Source organism: Mytilus galloprovincialis, chromosome 4 (genome assembly GCF_965363235.1).
Source record: "Mytilus galloprovincialis chromosome 4, xbMytGall1.hap1.1, whole genome shotgun sequence".
Taxonomy (NCBI): Eukaryota; Metazoa; Mollusca; class Bivalvia; order Mytilida; family Mytilidae; genus Mytilus; species Mytilus galloprovincialis.
This window is the reverse complement of record NC_134841.1, coordinates 101335848-101360175: the sequence shown is the minus strand read 5'-3', so window position 1 is coordinate 101360175 and position 24328 is coordinate 101335848. Positions and strand designations below refer to the sequence as shown.

At 34.6% G+C, this 24328-nt stretch overlaps 1 protein-coding gene across 1 annotated transcript in view; it reads right to left on the bottom strand.

Annotated features, from left to right (window-relative positions):
* LOC143073631 (macrophage mannose receptor 1-like) overlaps positions 1-23544 on the bottom strand; it is a 52468-nt gene extending 28924 nt beyond the window's left edge. Inside the window, exons 1-3 of the mRNA XM_076249313.1 lie at positions 23397-23544; positions 4603-4772; positions 3900-4039 (exon numbers count right to left, since the gene is read on the bottom strand). Of these exons, the coding sequence (XP_076105428.1) occupies positions 3900-4039; positions 4603-4772; positions 23397-23442 (356 nt within the window). The 5' untranslated portion in view covers positions 23443-23544. The remainder of the gene's footprint in view (positions 1-3899; positions 4040-4602; positions 4773-23396) is intronic.
* Positions 23545-24328: the final 784 nt, after the last annotated feature.

The following is a 24328-nucleotide window of genomic DNA, read 5'->3' as shown; positions in this document are numbered from 1 at the left end:
TGTGAACATTGTAAGATTGCGGTAGGAACGTAGTATAATCGTGAAACGTGGAAAGAACATGCTATTATCGCAGTAGAAGCGTGGTAAGATCGTGTTTCAATCGCAGAGGCGGATTTAGGGGGCCCAGGGGGCCCGCCCCCCCCCCTTTTGAGATTTTTTTTGGTTGTTTATATAGGAAATCACTGAAGCGTGACGAGATCGGGCCACCTCTTAGGTAGCCAGTGGTCCCCTCTTAGGCAGCTAGTGGGCCCCCACTTATGAAAATTTCTGGATCCGCCACTGAATCGGATAACTCTTGGTATGGTCGTAGAGAGAACGTGATGAGTGTCGAAAGATTTTGATAAGCGTAGTGAGGTCGCAGAATAAGCGCGTTGAGAACGTGCTATAATCGTAGCGGGGTCGTTGTAGACGCGTAATGAGGACGTAGTAGCACCATGGAGGCAACGAAAATATACATTTTCATACTGTTAATACCGCGACCTCACTATGATCTGAATTTATTTTAGATCGCGGTGAACATGGTGCGATTGTGGTCTTGTGGGACTGGGGCTTTAACGGTGAATCGACGCAGACAGGAAAAGTAGAAGATATTTTATTTTAAATTCTCCCTCATAAATTCGTCCAAATTTAAAACATTTCTAATCTATCTACATGGCGAAATAAGAGGTAAGTCAAAATGTAGGTTTGGTTTGCTCGCAGTAACTTTCTTATTTTCTGTGCGATACAACATTTAATTATGATAATAAGACATTACAAATATACCCCAGCAAATACACATCTAGCTATTCTAAACTAAATCATTATAAATAAATAACAAGAATGTGTCCAAAGTACACGGATGCCCCACTCGCACTATCATTTTTCATGTTCAATGGACCGTGAAATTGGGTAAAAAATCTAATTTGGCATTAAAATTATAAAGATCATATCATATGGAACATGTGTACTAAGTTTCAAGTTGCCATTGGACTTCAACTTCATCAAAAACTACCTTGACCAAAAACTTTAACCTGAAACTCCCACTTTCATTTATTATGTTCAGTGGACCGTGAAATTGGGGTCAAAAGACTAATTTGGCTTTAAAATTAAAAAGATCATATCATAAGCAACAAGTGTACTAAGTTTCAAGTTGATTGGACTTCAGCTTCATCAAAAACTACCTCGACCAAAAACTTTAACCTGAAACTCCCACTTTCATTTTCTATGTTCAGTGGACCGTGAAATTGGGGTCAAAAGTCTAATTTGGCTTTAAAATTAGAAAGATCATATCATAAGCAACAAGTGTACTAAGTTTCAAGTTGATTGGACTTCAGCTTCATCAAAAACTACCTTGACCAAAAACTTTGAAGTTACTGTGAGAACCTCGATACAACTTATCCAAGTATCGGACTTATATAACCCACCCGTATTCCCGCCTATGAAATGCTCGTGCAGTACTCACTAAAGACTTATATATAGATACTATCCAACCAGTTCTTCAAACTAGTTTTACAAACTTGTTCTACAAACCACAGTTACTAAAGATAGAAATAAATAAGGGAAAACCCCAAAATATAACGGAATAGAAATAAATGAATATCGTATGCTGTTTTGTCTCCTGAGAGAAGTTTTATAACAAAAAAGATGGACTAGCACTAGCAATAGATCTTGTTCACGCAACAAATGGGATACTTTTGTCAGAGTATTTAATGCAACCAATGCAGACATCACACTGTATAAGGGAACGCATATGACAGAATCTGTTCCAGTTATGAATATTGGTGACAATTTTAAGTAACAGATTGATAATGTTGACGTTTTTCACATTCACCAGAAAAGAAACAAGACGAAGGCATAGTTACCACAATTGAGGCACAAGATGTTTCTTGATGGAAAGAATTTTTTTACAAAAAAGATGCCGATCAAGTTTGGAAGTAGTCAATACATTTACAAATCCTAATGCTAAAACTGGATAAACCTTATTGGTTATAAAATAACAAGATGAAACACCAATTGAAGCTCCTGGAGAAGAGAAAGATTGTTCGATATGCAAGTTTTAAGAAATATAACATTCGAAGAAAAAAAAATCATAGAAAATGATGAAGTCCATGGTCCGCTCCAATTGTCTTAGTTACAAAAATTGAAATTAAAATATAAAAGATGCGTATTCGATCCCAAGGATTGAAAACAACATTGGTACTTTGTGTGGATCTCAGAGGTTCTCAACACTGGATTTGAATATGGCTTATCAGAATTATAAAATGACGATATATATTTCGTCAACCTTTATAATCACAGTATATCTACTTTCAAAGCAAACGCTTGATACACAAAAATGGCTATTCCGCGTTACGCTTACCTTATTTATACGACCAGGTAAACTCAATTTGCGATGGCAAAAACCAAAGGTTTACGAAGGCCAAGCTTCAAATACAGTATGGTTATTTCTATACTAATGCAAATCAGTCCATTTCGGTTATTATTTCGGTGTAAATTTTAATACTTAGAGAAAATGATGTTATCGTCTTTTGCAAACTTAACAATGTGATGCCATAGGTATGCCTTTGGCGTCAAATGTTAACACCGGGCGTTTCAGGCTTCTTGTATGCCTCAGAATGCAATAGAATACAATAAAAAAAAAAGACATTTGTTTTTAGTTAATTACTGAATAATATAATATCAGTAATACTAGTATATGGGGGTAAATAGAGCAGCCAAAAGCAGTATGTTGTGTATAGGTTGACAAATTAACCGTATTTGTCCAATTAGAATCGAAATAATTCACTGCAGCCCTAAATTTGTTTTCTTTTGACTATCGCTTGGGATAAAATATGCGAATATAAATGCCTAATCCATGAAAACAAACCTACTGTTTCCATGAATTATTTCCTATACCAATAAAACCTAGTGACAAGGAAAAGACTGCGTTCTCAGTCCAAAACTAGTGGGCTTTATCAGTATATATATATCTTGCTATTCGATTGACGAACTATGTAATGCGACATTAACTGTCAAGAGAAAAATAACTGTCAAGAGAAAAATGATAGCTGCATTTGGCGATTTTCATTGGAATAGAGCAGTGATATATATCATCGTTTATGGGAAATCATTTGATCACCATCTGTTTGGATGAAACTTTAATAGAAGAAGTGTGCATTCTAATAAAGTTTTGAAGAATAACAATTAGTACACATGTTGTTTAGAGAAGGTATAAGAATTGATCAAAAGAGATGTGAAGCTGTTGCAAATAAGTGTTCTTTGTGAAATCCAAGGACCGTCAGCCTTTAAAATGTATATGCAAACATGACTTTTCTAAACAAACAAGTGCGTTGCTTACAAATAATATAATATAATACGTACATTGTAGAGTTATCAACCTGAAAATACTGTCCCCATTGCCATATACCAGTGCCAGTAATATAATACGTACATTGTAGAGTTATCAACCTGAAAATACTGTCCCCATTGCCATATACCAGTGCCAGTAATATAATACGTACATTGTAGAGTTATCAACCTGAAAATACTGTCCCCATTGCCATATACCAGTGCCAGTAATATAATACGTACATTGTAGAGTTATCAACCTGAAAATACTTTCCCCATTGCCATATACCAGTGCCAGTAATATAATACGTACATTGTAGAGTTATCAACCTGAAAATACTGCCCCCATTGCCATATACCAGTGCCAGTAATATAATACGTACATTGTAGAGTTATCAACCTGAAAATACTGTCCCCATTGCCATATACCAGTGCCAGTAATATAATACGTACATTGTAGAGTTATCAACCTGAAAATACTGTCCCCATTGCCATATACCAGTGCCAGTAATATAATACGTACATTGTAGAGTTATCAACCTGAAAATACTGTCCCCATTGCCATATACCAGTGCCAGTAATATAATACGTACATTGTAGAGTTATCAACCTGAAAATACTGCCCCCATTGCCATATACCAGTACCAGTCAATGATCCATCAAATCTAAGATCGGATAAATCCGTCCAAAAACCGTCACCACTAAATCCTTGAATTGTATTTTGCATAAAAGTCTGAAATGTAAAGAAAACATTATTCCTCAAGATCCTTAGTGGAGATTCAGTTAAAATGAGAAGGGTTTATCTAACAGTTGATTCTTCACTAGAAATTCAAAAAAGGGTTTCAGTGTGCTTTTCATGCGATATTGATTTTGAAAAAAAAAACTGAACTGTGTAATTTTCAACTCCAACATTACAAGCATAGTACGTAGATCATAATGTTAAGTATATTGTTGACAACAAGATAAGGAATTAACTTACTGGTGCCAATATAGAACCGGGCTCGCTCAAATTTGGCAGACCCTTTCTTTTTAAATTGATTAATGTCTTAAAGGCGTTTTGAGGAATATAATTGATAATATTTGTTAAGAGTAAAAGGATGAGAGAAATTGTTTTCAAAACACATAAAGTATTCATAAATTATTTAAATAATTGGACGTTGTTTAAGACAGAAATAAAACTGAATGGATTTATTTATTTTGGCATATTTCTATATTTCATCGTCATAATCTTTTTTTCAATGGAGAGCACTTTTGAGGGAAAACTAATAACTTTACTCAACTATGTAAGAGACATACCAGTTCACCAGGATCCTGAAATTTAAATAAGTCTGCCTGTTTGTTCCCGCAATCTACAGCAGCCTGGGATCTTGTTACTGATTTCGTTTGTTCAACAAAATAGCATTGTGTGTCTGTGGCATACCAACCCGGATCACATCCAACATTTGTCTGGTCGCAGCTACATAGACCTAAAATTAAATCAACAAAAATAGTCAATTTCTGTCATACACAACTCGAATCACAACCAACATCTGTCTGGTCACAGGTACTACTACGTAGATATATATATAAAAATAATACATTCATCGTCTAAGCATACCATAGAAGATTATATTTTACTTCCATGGGCATACCAGCCCGGAATACACAAAAAGAATAATATCTCCTATTTCGTGTCGATTTTAATTTTATATCTATATCCGAGATAATGTTAGATTTTTCCACTTTACACTACAACGACGCTCGAAACTATGTATTGAGCGAAAATGTAAAATTTTGGACATGAATCGGATGATGCAACTGCTTTTTTCCATCACCGAAAAAATTCTTCGTTAGCATATAACTGCTAAATCAAGGCTAATGAGCATACCACAGTCACAAATCAAGAGAAAGTGGTTGTCTATGTCTCGATGTTCTGTTCTTTCTTTATGGACGTTGGTTTTGATAGTAGGTGGTCGTCTCTGGTAATTATTTTAGACAATGGACGATGCACAAACATTTATCGTTGGGCTATATTTTGACCTCTATAGATATATTTTCATTGTTTGTATCCCACATTAATCATTCATACAACAAATTTCTAAACATTTTATTTCAATGTTTCATGTTTCATGGCGTGTTTTTTTTTTTTTTTTATTTATTTATTGTAAACTGTTGTATCAAGCACCGGCACTGTCTCTGCATTATTTTCCTTATACCTTAATTACCTTAATATAACGTGTTATATTAAGGTATTAAGGTATTTATGGTGAAACAATGATGGCATGGTTACTTCTTAATCCTATCACAAAACTCATTTATTTTTCGAGTCAAAACCTCTTTTTTGCTTTTCAGGTAGGAAAATAAGTACACCAACTATTAAGAATTTAACGACGGATGATATTGACAAATACTAGTAGTATATATCATTCCGACATAAACTTGGTACTCTCCTGTGGTAGTTTTAAACTTAACTGTTTATATGGTGACTTTTTAAATGATTTTAATAATTTGATTTAAAAAGAAATATGGACATTATCATCCATTTACTGCCGCTATATTATATCCCTCATGCTAATTCTACATACGATAATGCTACATTTTTTTGTAAAACGGAACAGACATAAAATAGCTTAATATTTAAAATGGCATCAGCTCTACTGATATCAATGTATGTTGGAAATACCAATTTAGTGAAAGAAAAAACACCAACTCTAATGACATCCATTAAAAGCATATACATTAAACTCATGTTGGCTCATCAGTTTAGGAAGTCATATCGTCAACACTGATAGGTCCCAATGGTGACTGTGGAATAGAAATATGTTCACTTTGATCTTATTCCGACCTGCAACAAAACCCTTACTAATTCAAGAGCCCGTTTGGCTGTGCAAGATGTACAAGTACGCAGCCACGTCAAGTTAGAATGGGGACGTTTAAGTTCAGTGACTCGTGTAAAGAGAGAGAATGCTCTATACACGTGAGTCTTTTGTAGACAAAACGTGCGTCTGGTGCAAATACACAGAATTTCAATATATGATGAGTTTCTTTCCTTGCTTTTCCAAAATGCATGCCAGAAAAATTTACAAGTCCCATTTGTCTTATAACTGAGACAAACAAGGATGTGGTGTCAAGTCCGAAAGAGAAAGTCCCATTTGTCTTATAACTGAGATAAACAGGGATGTGGTGTCAAGTACGAAAGAGAAAGTCCCATTTGTCTTATAACTGAGATAAACAGGGATGTGGTGTCAAGTACGAAAGAGAAAGTCCCATTTGTCTTATAACTGAGATAAACATGGATGTGGTGTCAAGTACGAAAGAGAAAGTCCCATTTGTCTTATAACTGAGATAAACAGGGATGTGGTGTCAAGTACGAAAGAGAAAGTCCCATTTGTCTTATAACTGAGATAAACAGGGATGTGGTGTCAAGTACGAAAGAGAAAGTCCCATTTGTCTTATAACTGAGATAAACATGGATGCAGTGTCAAATACGAAAGAGAAAGTCCCATTTGTCTTATAACTGAGATAAACAGGGATGTGGTGTCAAGTACGAAAGAGGAATCAAAAGTGCTTTGTACAAACGTACAAGATTACATCTGTACCGCTTCCGATGATATAATAAGATGACATATAAAAAAGAAGATGTGGTATGATTGCCAATGAGACAACTATCCACAAAAGACCAAAATGACACAGACATCAGTTAACTATAGGTCACCGTACGGCCTTCAACAATGAGCAAAGCCCATACCGCATAGTCAGCTATAAAAGGCCCCGATAAGACAATGTAAAACAATTCAAACGAGAAAACTAACGGCCTTACTTATGTAAAAAAGAAAATGAACGAAAAACAAATATGTTACACATAAACAAACGACAACCACTGAATTACAGGCTTCTGACTTGGGACAGGCACATACATAAATAATGTGGCGGGGTTAAACATGTTAGCGGGATCCCAACCCTCCCCCTAACCTGGGGCAGTAGTATAACAGTACAGCATAAGAACGAACTATAAAAATCAGTTGAAAAAGGCTTAACTCATCAGATGGACAAAAATACAAGTGGACGTGGCATGTTTAAATTATCAACTAAATAAACACCGTCATGAAACTAGATTGATCAAAGTTTAACCTTTCAAACAAAGAAAAGGATCGAGTCAATGAGCTACGTTCCTTTGAGATTAGCTCTGTTGACGTTATGACTCTCGAGTCCGCCAAGCTACGCGGTTCCTTTGATATTAGCTCTGTTTACGTTATAAATTATATATTATCTATAAATATACTAAATAAATAAATGATTTGGAAAATACGTTGAAGGTATAAAAAGTCATGAGAATTCTGAATGCAATTAGGTTCTATCCGGGCACGCTGGTTCTAAACCTTGGTTCCATCTGGGTTTTTTGGTTCTGAACCTTGGTTCTTTGGTTCTAAACCATGGTAACTGGTTCAACATCCGGGTTGTTTGGTTATAGCAACCCAACTCCTTGGTTCCATCTGGGTTCTGTTCTAGATCATTCTAATGTTCCCGTTGAACTTGGAGAAGATATAAAAAGATAAAGTAGGTCAAAGACGCTAAAATTGTTTTATAACATTAAACATTTCATCATCGGCGGTAGAGGAAGCTGTAAGGTATTTATCTTCTCTTTTAATTATTCTCATTAGGAAACTAGATAAAAATAAAGCATCGTATGTATTTTAAAAATAAACCGAAATATACAGTATATCAAACATCCTTTTATTTAATTCAGTCCTTCTGTTTTCATTTATTTTTCTTTACTCATCCCTTATTTCCGTTAATATTTCTAGAAGTTTTAAAACGACATGTCGTTCAATTTGATGACGATATGTGCATCTAGCAACTTGATCAGGTAACGACTTGCATATATATTTGAATGATTGCATATTTGTTTTCAAGTTCGACTGAATTTCATTTAATTGGCTTTGTAATAATGTCATATTTAATAGAAATACATGTGAAGTATATGTTACAAATCGTTTTGTTCAAAACAAAATGTTAAAAGACATATAAAAAGAGAGAGATGATCAATTTAAGTTTGTAAGATTTAATTAGTTGAAAAATAAGCTATAAATTATTACAAAAATGTATATGTACAATAAATTTGTCAAATTTGAGACTCCTTGTGAAGGGGATGCATATAATCATTCGGCCCCCCAAAAAAAGAAATCAAAATTAAGATTAAATATTTTTATAATAAAATTGTGTGTGTGTGTGTTAATGACAGTGGCAGTGGGATGAGTATTACCAGCACAATAGTCAGAACTTCTGTGTTGGTGCCATAATGGAGAGGCATAAGGTGTTACCCTAGTCCGTCCTTCCCGAACATTCCAAAAAATGAGTCCCGTTCTCCCAACTTAAGTTTGCCTCAACCAATATTGGGAAATATATTGGGAAATATTGGGAAATACTACAAAACTTATACACAATATAAAAAAGAAAATGTGGCATGAGTGTCAATGAGAACTCTCCACAAGAGACCAAATGACTCAGAAATTACCAAATATAGGTCACCATACGGCCTTCAATAATGTCAAAGTCCATACACAATAGTCAGCTATAAAGGGCTACGAAATGACAATGTAAAACAATTCAAACGAGAGAACTAACGGCCCATTTTTATGTACAAAAACAAATATGTAATCCATAAAGAAACGACAACCACTGAATTACAGGCTCCTGACTTGGGACAGGCACATACATACAGAATAAGGCGGGGTTAAATTTGTTAACAGGATCCCCACCCTTTACCTAATATGGCTTGAGTGCCAATGAGAACTCTTCACAAGAGATCAGATGACACAGGAATTAACAACTATAGGTCACAATACGGTCTTCAACAATGATCAAAGGTCATACCTCATAGTCACCAATAAAAGGCACTGAAATGACAATTTAAAACAATTCAAACGAGAATAGAAACGGAAAAATTTATGAACAAAAAATGAACGAAAAACAAATATGTAACACATAAACAAACGACAAGCACCGAGTTACAGGTTCCTGACATACGATAGGCACATACATACCGAATAAGGCGGGATCATAACCTGGGACCGTGCTTATTACCACACAACACAAAATAAAATTTTGAAATTTGGTAGCGTCACTTTTACCGTTTACGAGAATCCGTGTTCCTATAAAAGCATAGAAAATGCTGAATTTTTCGTTTCCGTTCTCTTAAATAAGTTTTACTCAATCAAACGTTATAAACCTTATACGCAATGCTTATTACCCAATAAAACAGATCTATGAAGTTCGATATTGGGTGGCGTCACTTTTACTGTTCATGAGTCATTAGATGTAAGAAGATGTGGTACGAGTACCAATGATACAAATGTCAACACGGAGCCTTAAGATAGGAAAAATGTTAAATCAGTTGTTACCGTTCTTCAACTTCAGTTTGCCTTAACCAAATATTTTGAAACTTATACATGATGCTTATGGTCACAAAACAGTCAAAATAACGTGAATCTTGCATGTATATGTGGATGTTTACTAATGTTTTTTTTTCACAAGCAGGGGCATCTGTGGCCCATTGACATATTTTACATTTATTTAAGTAAACAGCTTATTTACTTCCATTGAATTCTACTTCTAGAATTAACTTGCATACTTTTTCAGGATCTCGGTGCAGTTTGGTAACAGACAACGATATTTCAAGTAACATGTGACCAGCATAACAAAGTGCTTCACTAGATTGAGCTCTCTGTCTAAGTGCACTTTAAAGGTTCTTTGTATTGAGTTCAGTTTATTGATATGCGTATACCTTCTGTGTGAATTTTTAAGATGTAAAAACAGACTATCCATATCTGCATGTCCATGAAATGAAATGAAATCTAAGGTAAAATGATTAAAACATTTTGCATTATCTATCACAACTGGCAGCACATGGTGCTACTAAAGCAGTAAATGTCCTCTCTAATGGGGGTCTCGTTGGGGGTCCTGATCACGGATCCCGCTTACTGTTTTGTCAGATTCCCGTATCCCGCTTACACTATGTACGTAAGCAATTCTCATTTTTTTGTAAATTCCCGTGTCCCGCTAGACTTCAATTCCCGTTTTCACGGCGCATTAATTTGACTTTCACGTGTAACGCTTACAAAAAGTCAGCAATCCCGCGTCACGCTTAGGCCCCAATGAGACCCACTCAAATTTTTCACGGAAATTAAAGGATTAAGTTTTCATTTGAACGTAACATTCTTAAAAATTGAGAATGAAAATGTGGAATGTGTAAAAGAGACAGTAACATGACAAAAGAACAGAAAGCAGTCGAAGGCCACCAATGGGTCTTCAACAAAGCGTGAAAATCCCTCGACCGGAGGTGGGCTTCAGATGGCCACTAATCAAAGTGTGTACTAGTTCAAACTCCAAAACATAAAACTGAACTTACAATTAAAAACATACAAGATCAACAAAAAACAGAGACTCCTGACTTGTCGTCAAGGTAATCATACCAAGAGACACACCCAATATGCAGAGGTCAAGAGTCAAAAAGTCACAGTCTGGTCAAGAGTTCCTTATAAAAAACCACAAAGCAGATTTTGAGGAAAGGGTAAAAGTGCTACACAAAACTAACAAATATATCTTTATATCTAAAATAGATCTATAATAAGATGTGGTATGAGTGCCAATCAGACAATTCCTCATTTAATTCAAACAAAATATACAAGTTGTACATTGAGGCCAAATGTCAAGTTCACATGAAGTTTCTATTGCCACTAGACTCGTGCACCATCTTATGACAATATATCTACATGCCATATATTCAGAAGCAAGGTCAATTGAAAATTATATTTTGAGGTCAAGGTAATATACACACTGTATCCCGATGACACACCTAACGTGCATAGGTCAAGTGTCAAAAAGTCATATTCTGGTCAATATATATATATAGTTCCATGTCAAAAATGTACACAGCATCATGGTACACGTAACAATGTCTTATGTCATGATGCACTACACATGCCAAATACAGAAAACCTAGGTCAGAGACAGAAACACAAGACATATAACTAAACTCAAATGGAACGGTACTTGTATTGCAGGTCATTACAATTGCCTTCAAAATAGAACATAAACTCTCGCAGCACTGCAAAATTAAAACCGTCTTTCACAAAAGTTTAACAGGATTCTTTGCATCGATTATCTTACCACTATCAATTGAGAATCGAGTCGTGCAGTTATGTCAATAAATTAAAACAGTGAGCACTAAAAACTAGGGTTTACCATTAATTTCAAAACTAACCATGTGATAGTTCTATGGTAAACTGATGGCAACACATGATACAGTCATGAAATTTAATATTTGCAAAAGTACGACCAGAACAATACAAGACAGAGTTGTAGACAAATAAAAGTAATGATACATGCGAATTTTTAATCACAATGCACAAATAAGGAACCGTAGTTTCCATTCAATTTATTTATCTAAAATGTACGCTTGCGTTAAACAATGGAAATTAGCACTGTATATTTATATAAACGATCAATCTTGTAAATTATATATTATTATTTATAAATATACTAAATAAATAAATGATTTGGAAAATACGTTGAAGGTATAAAAAGTCATGAGAATTCCGAATGCAATTAGGTTATATCCGGGCACTCTGGTTCTAAACCTTGGTTCCATCTGGGGTTTTTGGTTCTGAACCTTGGTTCTATCCGGGTTCTTTGGTTCGAAACCATGGTAACTGGTTCGACATCCGGGTTGTTTGGTTATAGCAACCCAACTTCTTGGTTCCATCTGGGTTCTATTCTAGATCGTTCTAATGTCCCCGCTGAACTTGGAGAAGATAACCGCAAGTATCCGAATAAAAAGATAAAGTAGGTCAAAGACGCTGAAATTGTTTTTTAACATTAAACATTCCAGCATCGACGGTAAAGAAAGCTGTAAGGTATTTATCTTCTCATTTTAATTATTTTTATTAGGAAACTAGATAAAAATAAAACATCGTATAGATTTGAAAAATAAACCGAAATATGTAGTATATCGAACATCCTTTTATTTAATTCAGGCGTTCTGTTTTCATTTATTTTCCTTTACTCATGCATCCCTTATTTTCGTTAATATTTCTAAAAGTTTTAACACCACCCAATTAGGACGTGTTGTTCAATTGGCCAACGATATGTGCATCTAGCCACTTGACCAGTTAACGACTTGCATATATATTTGATTGCACATTTATTTTCAAGTTCGACTGAATTTTATTTAATTGGCTTTGTAATAATGTCAGATTTGATAGAAATACATGTGAAGTATATGTAACAAATCGTTTTGTTCAAAACAGAATGTTAAAAGATATATAAAAAGAAAGTGATGATTAATTTAAGTTGGTAAGCTTTAATTAGTTGAAAACTAAGTTATAAAAGTATTACAAAAAAGTATATGTACAATAAATTTGTCAAATTTGGTACTCTTTATGAAGGGCATGCATGCATATAATCATTTGGCCCTAAATAAAATTAAAGATTGAATATTTTTATAATAAAATTGTGTGTGTGTGTGTGTGTGTGTGTGTGTGTTAATGACAGTGCTAGTGGAATGAGTATCACCAGCACAATAGTCCGAGAACTTCTGTGGTGGTGCCATAGTGGAGGGGCATAAAGTGTTACCCTAGTTCAAACGTCCCAAATGGATTCCGTTCTCCAAACTTTAGTTTGCCTCAACCAAATAATAAAAAACTTGAACACAATATAAAAAAAGAAGATGTGGCATGAGTGCCAATGTGAACTCTACACAAGAGACCAAATGCCTTATGTACAAAAAATGAACGAAAAACAAATATGTAACACATAAACACACGACTGTCACTGAATTACAGGCTCCTGACTTGGGACAGGCACATACATACAGAATAAGGCGGAGTTAAACATGTTAGCAGGATCCCCACCCTCCACCATTATGGCATGAGTGCCAATGAGAACTCTCCACAAGAGACCAGGTGACAGAAATTAACAACTATAGGTCATATACGGCCTTCAACAATGAGCAAAGTCCATACCGCATAGTCAGCTATAAAAGGCACCGAAATGACAATGTCAAACAATATTCAAACGAGAAAAGAAACAAGACAAATTTGTGTACAAAAAATGAACGAAAAACACAAATGTGTAACACATAAACAAACGAAAACTACTGAATTACAGGCTCTTGACTTGCGATAGTCACACACATACCGTATAAGGCGGGGTTGAACATGTTAGCGGGATCACCACCATCCCCCTAACCTGGGACAATGCTTATCACCACACAACACAAAATCTAATTTGAAATTTGGTAGCGTAACTTTTACCGTTCATGAGTTATCATGTCCCTTTAAAAACATAGAAAATGCTGACTTTTTCGTTTCCGTTCTCTTACATAAGTTTGACTCAATCAAATGTTATGAACCAGATACGTAATGCTTATTACCCCGTAATACAGATCTATCAAGTTCGATATTGGGTGACGTCACTGTTCATGAGTTATTAGATGTGAGAAGATGTGGTACAAGTACCAATGATACAAATGTCAACACGGAGCCTGAAGATAGGAAAAATGCTAAATCTGTTGTTTCCGTTCTTTAACTTTAGTTTGCCAAATATTTTGAAACTTATACACAATGTTTTTGGTCACAAAACGGTCAAATTACGAGAATCCTGCATCTATACGTGGAAGTTTACTCATGTTTTTTCTCAAGCAGGGGCATCTGTGGCCCATAGACATATTCTGCATTTATTTCAGTAAACAGCTTATTTACTTTCTTTGATTTCTACTTCTAATAGAATTTTCTTGCATATTTTTTTCAGGATCTCTGTGCAGTTTGGCAACAGACAGTGACATTTCAAGTTACACGTGACCAGCATACCAAAGTGTTTCACTAGATTGAGCTCTCTGTATAAGTGTACTTTAAAGGTTCTTTGCACTGAGTTCAGTTTATTGATATGCGTATACCATCTGTGTGGATTTTTAAGATGTAAAAACAGACTATCCATATCTACATGTCCATGAAATGAAATCTAAGATAAAATGGTTGAAACATTTTGCATTATCTGTCACAACTAGCAGCACATGGTGCTACTGAAGCAGTAAATGCTCTCTCTATTTTTTCACGGAAATTAAAGGATTTAGTTTTCCTTTGAACCAACATTCTTACAAATTGAAAATGGAATTGTGGAATGTGTAAAAGAGACAGTAACATGAAAAAAGAGCAGAAAGCAGTCGAAAGCCACCAATGGGTCTTCAACAAAGCGAGAAAATCCCTCGCCCGGAGGCGGGTTTCAAATGGCCCTTAAACAAAATGTCGAACTCCAAAACATAAAACTGAACTTACAATTAAAAACATACAAGACTAACAAAAACCAGAGACTCTTGACTTGTCGTCAAGGTAAATCATACCAAGAGACACACCCAATATGCATAGGTCAAGAGTCAAAAAGTCATAGTCTGGTCAAAGGTTCTTTGTCAAAAAAACATAAAGCAGATTTTGAGGAAAGGGTCATCGTGGTACACAAAACTAACAAATAAATCTTTATATCTAAAATAGATATATTAAGAAGATATGGTATGATTGCCAATCAGACAATTCTCCGTTTAATTCAAACAAAATATACAAGTTGTACATTGAGGGCAAAGGTCAAGCTCACATAAAGTTATTCGTGCCACTAGACTCACCATCTTATGACAATAGATCTACATGCCACATATTCAGAAGCAAGGTCAATTGAAAATTATATTTTGAGGTCAAGGTATTATACACACTGTATCATGATGACAAACCCAACGTGCATAGGACTAGAGTCAAAAAGTCATAGTCTGGTCACGAGTTCCATGTCAAAAATGCACACAGCAGTCCTGAACGAAAGTTCATCATGGTACACGTAACAATGTCTTATGTCATGATGCACTACACATGCCAAATACAGAAAACATAGGTCAGAGACAAAAACACAAGACATATAACTAAACTCAATGGAACGGTACTTGTATTGCAGGTCACTACAATTGCCTTCAAAATAGAACATAAACTCTCGCAACACTGAAAAGTTAAAACCGTCTTTCTCAAAAGTTTGAGCAGGATTCTTTGCAACGATTATCTTAACACTGTTTATTGAGAATCGAGTCGTGCAGTTATGTCAATAAATTGAAACTGTAAGATTAGATATTAAAACAGTAAAAACTAGGGTTTACCATTAATTTCTAACCTTACCATGTTATAGTACTATGTTAAACTGATGGAAACGCATGATACAGTCATGAAATTGCTATTTGCAATAATGCGACCAGAACAATACAAGACAGAGTTGTAAAGAAATGAAAGTAATAATACATACGAATTTTTAATCACAATGCACAAATAAGGAACCGTAGTTTTCATTCAATTTATTTATTTAAAATGTACACTTGCGTTAAACAATGGAAATTAACACTGTTAGTCCGGCGGCTACAAGCATATTTCAGACGAATTGTGCACATCCTGTTACAAGCATGAAATTTGGCATAGACCTTCCTCAACTATTACTCTTTTATTTCAGATAGGGAGGCATTTGAAAAAAATGTCTCACTTCCGGTAAAATCCAAAATGGCGGACGTCATACTTAAATCAGCCCAATATCGAAGGCTAGCGTGTAAAAATGTGTTATTATCATGCTACTATCATAATATTTGGTACAGACCTTTGTTTTTTACTACTTTTGGATAAATTAAATAGATTAGATGTCTTCAGAAACCCCACTTTCGGTTAAAATCCAATATGGCTGACATTGTACTTAAATAAGCTTATTTTTTAGGGAGGGTAACTGAAATGTGTTTTAACGTATTGCTACTATCATTACATTGTGTATGAACCTTTCTTTGGTGTTTCTGATGGATACAATGCATAAGACATATGTCTTAAAAACCCTTTCTTCCGGGTATATCCAAAATGGCGGACAGAGAAATATCAATTTTTTATTCAAATTTTCATTTTTTTCAATATGTAAAGAAATGATTTTATTTTGTGCTGGTCATTAAACTTTTGGCTTAAAGTTATCCTCAAAACCACTTATTCTAGCATGTTGTAAATATTTAGATATAAAGTTGACACTTCCGGTTAAAAATATGACGTAAATTTCAAAGATGAGTCCTCAATCTATTTCTTCGATTTAGAGTTTTGGATAGATTGATTAAAACAAAATAAAATCACTATAGTACTAAAAAAAAATTTAAATTATTACTATTTGGCCAAGAATACATGTTTATTCACAGTCACCATGACATGCACACATCGCAGTGCACGGGATACCCGATTTTCCACATTAAAAATGACCGCGGAATCCTTTCTTAGGGAGCTACCATTTGATTTTTATGGGGGGGCTAGGATGAAATTTGAAAAAATAGGCAGGACAGGAGTTTTGAGTAAAAAAAAAGGCAGGATGAGACGCTTGCAAAAAAAAAAGTCAGGACGACAATTTAGGTAAAAAAAAAGTCAGGATAAACTGAAAAAAAAAAGGCAGGACCGAACAGAGTGAAAAATAAATAGGCAGAACAGAGATTACAGCTAAAAAAAAAATGCAGGACAACATTTTTCATCCTAGCCCCCCCATAAAAATCAAATAGTAGCTCCCTTACATCCACAATGTATAAGCTTTTGACAAAATGATGAGGCCTCAAAAAGAGTTTTTCAAAAGTTATCCTCTTTGTCCCCGCCTGGAATGGGTAGCATAAGAGCCAATCCCAAGCTCGTCTCCCTAAACACCTGCCTAAGTTTATTGCATTATTTACATGCTGGAAAAGACTAGACCAAGTTGAGGGAATAGCCTCGAAAAGCCGTCCCTGTTGCGCAAATAGTTATTTTCTTGCTTCGTTAACCATGTTATACCCATCTGCTAAGTTTGTGCGATCTTACAGTAAAACCCCGGTGATTTAGTCTGATTAATCATCATTCTTTTTGTTAAAGTCACATCTTCAAATGCAATCAATGTCTCCCACATAGTCTTTTCCCCCCTTTCAAGCAAAGAGAGAACCATATCACAACAGGTAAAGACATGGATAACAATAAGTGTTTCAGATCACCCAGATCACTCATTGCCTAGTGCATTTGAAAGGCCATTGATAGATATTAATCCAAAGTATTTTGCCCTCCCAAACACAACGTCTACCCCTATGTCACGGAATAGCGAAACAGTATTGACAACATCATCATTAACGACTGTTCGAATCATGACTCGTTTAAGTGCGTGTTTCACTGCATCAGACACATGCACCATGATTTTAGTGTCTGCCTCTAAATGTGAACTTGGTGCTGAACTTGAAATACATTACGTGGTGGATAAGATAGAATATCCTGACCAATTGTTGCTATAACCACCATACGCATCCAAGACTTCATCCACTCGTATTTCAGTTTCAAGGTATTTTATTTAGGTAAGGACATAATACCCAATCAGCATACTCAGTAGGCCGCAATTCACAATCGGAGAGCTGATTTCCAACATTTACAAAGACTGTGGTATTGTTTCTGTTTCCTTTTTTTTTTTATCTTCCAACAAAACCACGTATCGTTTTCAATGACATTAAACATCAAATCCATATGGTGATGTTGGCTGGTCAATCATCATTCTAAATGCTATAGTCACATCTTCAAACTCCATTAATGTCACCAACGCAGTTCCTTTTCCAGCGAACGTGTTATCTTTTAATGCCTAGTGCATTTGAAAGGTCATTGATTGATATATATCTTATACTTTTCCCCTTCTAAATGCAAACCAAAGTTTGTCTGCCCTATGTCACGGAATAGCGAAACAGCAATGACATCAGTATCGACTGTTTGAGTCATGACTCAGTTAAGTCTATGTTTCACTGCATCAGACACATCTATCTTGATTCTAGTGTCAGTCTCTTCGTGTAAACATGGTGCTAAACTTGAAACATCATCAAGTGGTGGATAACACTAAACATCCTGAGCATTTGTTGCTTCAACTACCTTGTACTCAAAATTGTATTGAGCAAGCTCCTGTGAATGAAAACTTAAAAGTTCTTTCTTACTGTCGTCATCTCTCAGAGAAAACTTTCCCATCTTTGAGGATGTTTTTAATCCTGGGTTCGTCTGTGTATTCCCTTTCCCCTAAATGTTGCCCTTGCTTCTTTTAGCAGCTTTAAAACTACCAGTATTTCGCTATTCCGTAACAAAGGGGCAGACGAACTATTGATTGTATTTGGGGAGGCAAAAATCTTTGGATTAATATCTATCAATGGCCTTTCAAATGCACTAGGCAATGAGTGATCACACACTTTTATTTCTGACCAATACCTTATGACGGGTTGTGATACTGTTCTCTCTTTGCTTGAAAAGGAAAAAAAAAAGACTGCGTGGGAGACATTAATGGTATTTGAAGATGTGACTTTAACATAAAGAATGATGATTGATCAGCCTAAATCACCGGGGTTGTACTGTACAAACTTATCAGATCTAACATGATTAACGAACCAAGAAAGTCAATTTTTGCACAAAAGGGAAATCTCATTTTAAGTGAGGCTATTCCCTCGACTTGTTCTAGTCTTTTCAAGCATGTAAAACGTGTAATATACTAATGCAGGTGTTTAGTGAGACGAGCTTTGGATTGACTCTTATGCTACCTAGTCTTGTCACTAATGGATTGCGAAGGGACAAAGAGGGTCCCTTTAAAAAAAGCTCTTTCTGAGACCTCATCATTTTGTCAGAAGCTTGTACATTATGGATGTAAGAAAGGATGCCGCGGTTATTTTTAATGTGTAAAATCGGGTCTCCCGTGCACTGCCTTGTGTGCATGTGGTGGTGATTGTGAATAAGCATGTATTCTTGGCCAAATAGAAGTAGTTTTAAATATTTTTTAGTACTATAGTGATTTTATTTTGTTTAAATCAATCTATCCAAAACTCTACATCGAAGAAATAGATTGAGGACTCATCTTTAAAATTTACGTCATATTTTTACCGGAAGTGTCAACTTTATATCTTAGTATTTACAACATGCTAGAATAAGTGGTTTTGGGGATAACTTAAAGCCAAAACTTTAATGACCAGCACAAAATAAAATCATTTTCTTTACATTTTGAAGAAAGTTGAAAATTTGAATAAAAAATTGATATTTCTCTGTCCGCCATTTTGGATATACCCGGAAGAAAGGGTTTTTAAGACATATGTCTTATACATTGTCTCCATCAGAAACACCAAAGAAAGGTTCATACACAATGTAATTATAGTAGCAATACGTTAAAACACATTTCAATTACCCTCCCTAAAAAATAAGCTTATTTAAGTACAATGTCCGCCATATTGGATTTTAACCGGAAGTGGGGTTTCTGAAGACATCTAATCTATTTAATTTATCCAAAAGTAGTAAAACACAAAGGTCTGTACCAAATATTATGATAGTAGCATGATAATAGGACATTTTTACACGCTAGTCTTCGATATTGGGCTGATTTAAGTATAACGTCCGCCATTTTGGATTTTACCGGAAGTGAGACATTTTTTTCAAATGCCTCCCTATCTGAAATAAAAGAGTAATAGTTGAGGAAGGTCTATGCCAAATTTCATGCTTGTAACAGGATGTGCACAATTTTTTACAAACCCGCCGGACTATGTATATTTATATAAACGATCAATCTTTAAAAAAAAAAAAAAAATAATCTTTATTTCAAGAGGATGATCCCATTAGTTAAAACTAATCTTCCTGAGAGTCCTCAAAATAATATTAACATATTTATAAGTACATAGAGTATTATAAAGTTCAGTGGTGGATCCAGAAATTTTCATAAGTGGGGGCCCATTGACTGACCTAAGAGGGGGCCCGCTCCAGTCACGCTTCAGTGATTCCCTATTTAAGCAACCAAATTTTTTCCCAAAAAGGGGGGGGGCCCGGGCCCCCTGCCCCCCCCTAAATCCGCCTCTGAAGTTATATTATACACAATATACAATTGTATTTAAATAATAATGAAAAAGCATATTAATTTGCCGCGTGACAGTTGATGAAAAATTTGTAACATTTTGTTTTAAAAGATAGAAGTGTATTACTCATTTTTATTTCATTTGGTAAACTGTTCCATATTTGAGAACCTGAATATGTAAATGTTTTCTTTAAAAAAAATTGTTTTTGGTTTTGGAAAATTTAATAGTTTTTCATCAGCTGAACGTAAGTTATAATTTTGATTATCAGTAAAATGAAAATTTTCTTGTAAATAGTTAATGATTTAAATACAATATTGCCTTTTGGTATTGAATGCGTTTTTCCACAGTTAACCAGTGTAAACTATTAAACAATAAACTGGATGATGTCATTATGTCAGCTTCTACTATAACCCTAGCAGATTTCTTTAATAACTTATTAAGTTTATTTATTCAACTTTCACAACAGCTTCCCCATATATTGCAACAATAATCAAATAATGGCAGAATATAAGCATTAAACTAGATAATACGTATATGCATAGGTAAATATTTTCTTATCTTTTGTAATAAATTGATTCTGTTTGATATAGTACATGACATTTTATCTATCTGCTGATTCCAATTTAGGTTTTTGTCAATATATAAACCAAGAAGTTTTTCACGATCTACATTTTCTATTTGTTCATTTGAAATATTGATATCTAAACTGTTTCCAGTTGAACAAAGCCTTTGTTTCGAAACAATAATTGTTGATTTAGAATTACATGAATGTCATGTTGAAGGTTAGAAGTAAACTGAAGTAAATTATTACCTTTACAATGTAATGTAGAATCATCTGCATATAATTCTATTAATGAATATTCAATATTAAGTGGTAAATCATTGATATATAAAATAAATAACAGAGGGCCCAGGATAGAACCTTGTGGTACCCCAGTTTTTATGCATTTAGTATTAGACATGACGTTATTATGACTCTCTACTCCGCCGAGCTACGTTCCTTTGAGATTAGCTCTGTTGACGTTATGACTCTCGACTCCGCCGAGCTACGTTCCTTTGAGATTAATTAAGGTTACACGATACCGAATAGCATATCTCCCGATTTCCAAACTTTTAGGCAAACTTGTTCTATGAATCGTGTTACATCGGAATATGTAATAAAAACATGGGGGTCATCATTTTTGTTTTCTTTGTGATTTTCATAGGAAAAGTGTAAATTTTTGCGATAAAATAACACCAGTATATAGAATGAAATTCAAAACAGTGTAGCTGTGGCCATTGATTGACACATTAAAATCATCCATTGACTGGGACAATTTACTTGAACGTTTGTCTGTAACGACCACTGTTCACGACGTACCTACGATAGACATTTAAACTGTGGGGTCACCAAAGGTTTCTTAACGCCTTTAATTATAAAATAATTCGAAAAATTAATCAGGAATAACCTTTGTGTTTTGATTTGTATAATTGATATAAATCAAAAGATCGTGTTATTTCTGATTAATTTTTCGAATTACTTTATTTAGGTGTTGAGAACGTTTGATGACCCCATAGTTTAAGTGTCTTTAAAAAGTACATAGTGAGCATTGGTCGTTACATACAAACGTTCACCTAAATTGTCCCAGTCAATGGATGATTTTAATGTGTCAATCAATGGCCACAGCTACACTGTTTTGAATTTCATTCTAGAGGATATGCCTTTTTCTGCTTACCTTTTCAGATTTTCCAATGGATTGCTATATTTACGGAGAAAAATAAAAAACTAACATAATATCCAGGATTGCATACTCTTCGCGTTTGAATTGTTTTACATTTGTCATTTCGGGGCCTGTTATGGCAGACAATGCCGTATGGGCTTTGCTCATTGTTTAAGGCCGTATGTTGACCTGTATTTATTTATTTCTGAGTCAAAAAATATTCGGATCTCCAATTTGATGAAAAAAATATATTCTGAATGCAAATTCCCCTTATACCTTATAGTGTTAAACTTTGGGGGGGGGGGGGAATCTGATCCGTTTCTGCACTCTAATTTTTATTTGCCTCAACCTAATTTTATCAAGCATATACAATGATATCACAAAACACAGATAAAAGAGGGACGAAATATACCAAAGGGACAGTCAAACTCATAAATCTAAAACAAACTGACAACGCCGTGGCTAAAAATGAAAAAGACAAACAAACAACAGCACACATAACACAACATAGAAAACTAAAGAATAAACAACACGAACCCCACCAAAAAACTAGGGGTGATCTCAGGTGCTCCGGAAGGGTAAGCAGATCCTGCTCCACATGCTTATGTGATAACAAATCCGGTAAATAGTCTAATTCGGTAGGTCACATTCATGAAAGGGAAGGGGATTGTAGTTATGACGTAAGGAACATATCCGATATCATTTGTGAAACGGTTATTCCATAACGGTCAACCAACTCGTGATGGCATCCGTAAAATTTACGAAGGGATGATTTCAACTTCACCATTTGGAACTCTTGGTTTAATAGCTTCCTTGTGAGCAACAACCCTCTATCAAGAAAATCATGATAGAAAATGCAAGCACGGGAATATCGTATCAATTGGGAGATATATACCCTGTATGCAGGTGCTGCTGGAATATTGCTACTTAGAAATGGAAAGTTCACAATTGGAAAGCTGAAATCATCTCTTTTGTCGTAAAGTTTTGTTTTCAACCGACCCTCATTGTCAATTTCTAGATGTAAGTCAAGATATGAGGCCAACTTAACTGTATCTGTAGTATCCTTTATCTCTAGCTCGATGGGATAGATGCGTTCCACATAGTCACCAAATTTTGAATTATTTAGTGAAAGAATATAAAGTTCGAATTAAGATGGCATCACTTTTACCATTCTCAAGTTATTTTATAAATGGAAAAATGTGTCGTATAACCGATGAAGAAAATATCCCAAATGACAATCTATAACGCGTAAAGATTATACACTGTAGTTCAACACTCTAAATAGACAATCAATACTGAAATTTACACAATGAACAGGCAAATAAAGTGTTATTTCATAATTGTATTAAGTTAACAAGTTTTTTCTTCGATCATTCGGTGAAAACGGAGCAATTCAAGTATTATTATTTTCTCTTCAATGAAATAAAACAGTGAAATGCTTTTAACATTTTTTGTGAAATGTTAGTATTATAGTGCTAGATAAATTTGAAATCAGACCATACCGTAAACAGCCACAAGAATAACCACAGCACTTGTTATACAATTCATTGTGAAAAGAAAGATTTAATTGTCCACTTTACATCAATTATCCACCCCTGACAGACAAGATGTTACTTTGGACCCCTGACTGGTGATTAACATATATGTAGATATGTTATATGGCTTGGTTATCATAATTGTACAAGTCGGGTTAAGTTGAAGTTTTTGTTTGATTATTAGATAAAATGTGATAACACCTATACACAGTCAATTTTGATAACAGACAAAAAGCAATGAATCAATTTTCTCGGATTTATTAACAAAATATTTTTTTCTTGATGTATATTATAATTTTATTCAGTTACATCTGGGAACAGTATATCTATAATTATATATCATATGTTCCTGTATGTTCTCTGGTATCAAGCTGTAATAAATCTGGCGTATATATGAATTTCCGAGATCTATAGGTTTTGTTCTTTAAATAATAGTCCAGTGGATATCAGAATATACTTTTCTTTTGGTGAAAGCATGAAAAGTGTTATAGTAAATTAAGGGGTATAGACAAAATTTGATATAAAGTCAAGAAAAAAAAATCTCCAGTATGGCGTCAAATTTCAAGATGGCCGACATGACTTTATAGAAAATCTTTTACCTTAGATGATACGCGTGGATACAACACAAGTATGACTTTTTTTCGAATGAGGGTGAAAATAAAAATGGCTGCTCAAAAGTAACTTTTTTAATCTATTACTAAATACATCAAAGCCAATTATGCATAGTCGTCAGCTATAAAGGTCCGTGAAATGACAAATGTAAAATAATTCAAACTAGAAAAATAAGAGCCTAACTTCTGTACAAAATAATGAACGACAAACAAATATTTTACACATCAACAAACGACAAACACTGAAATACCGGCTCCTGACTTGGAACTGGCAAATACAGAATGTGG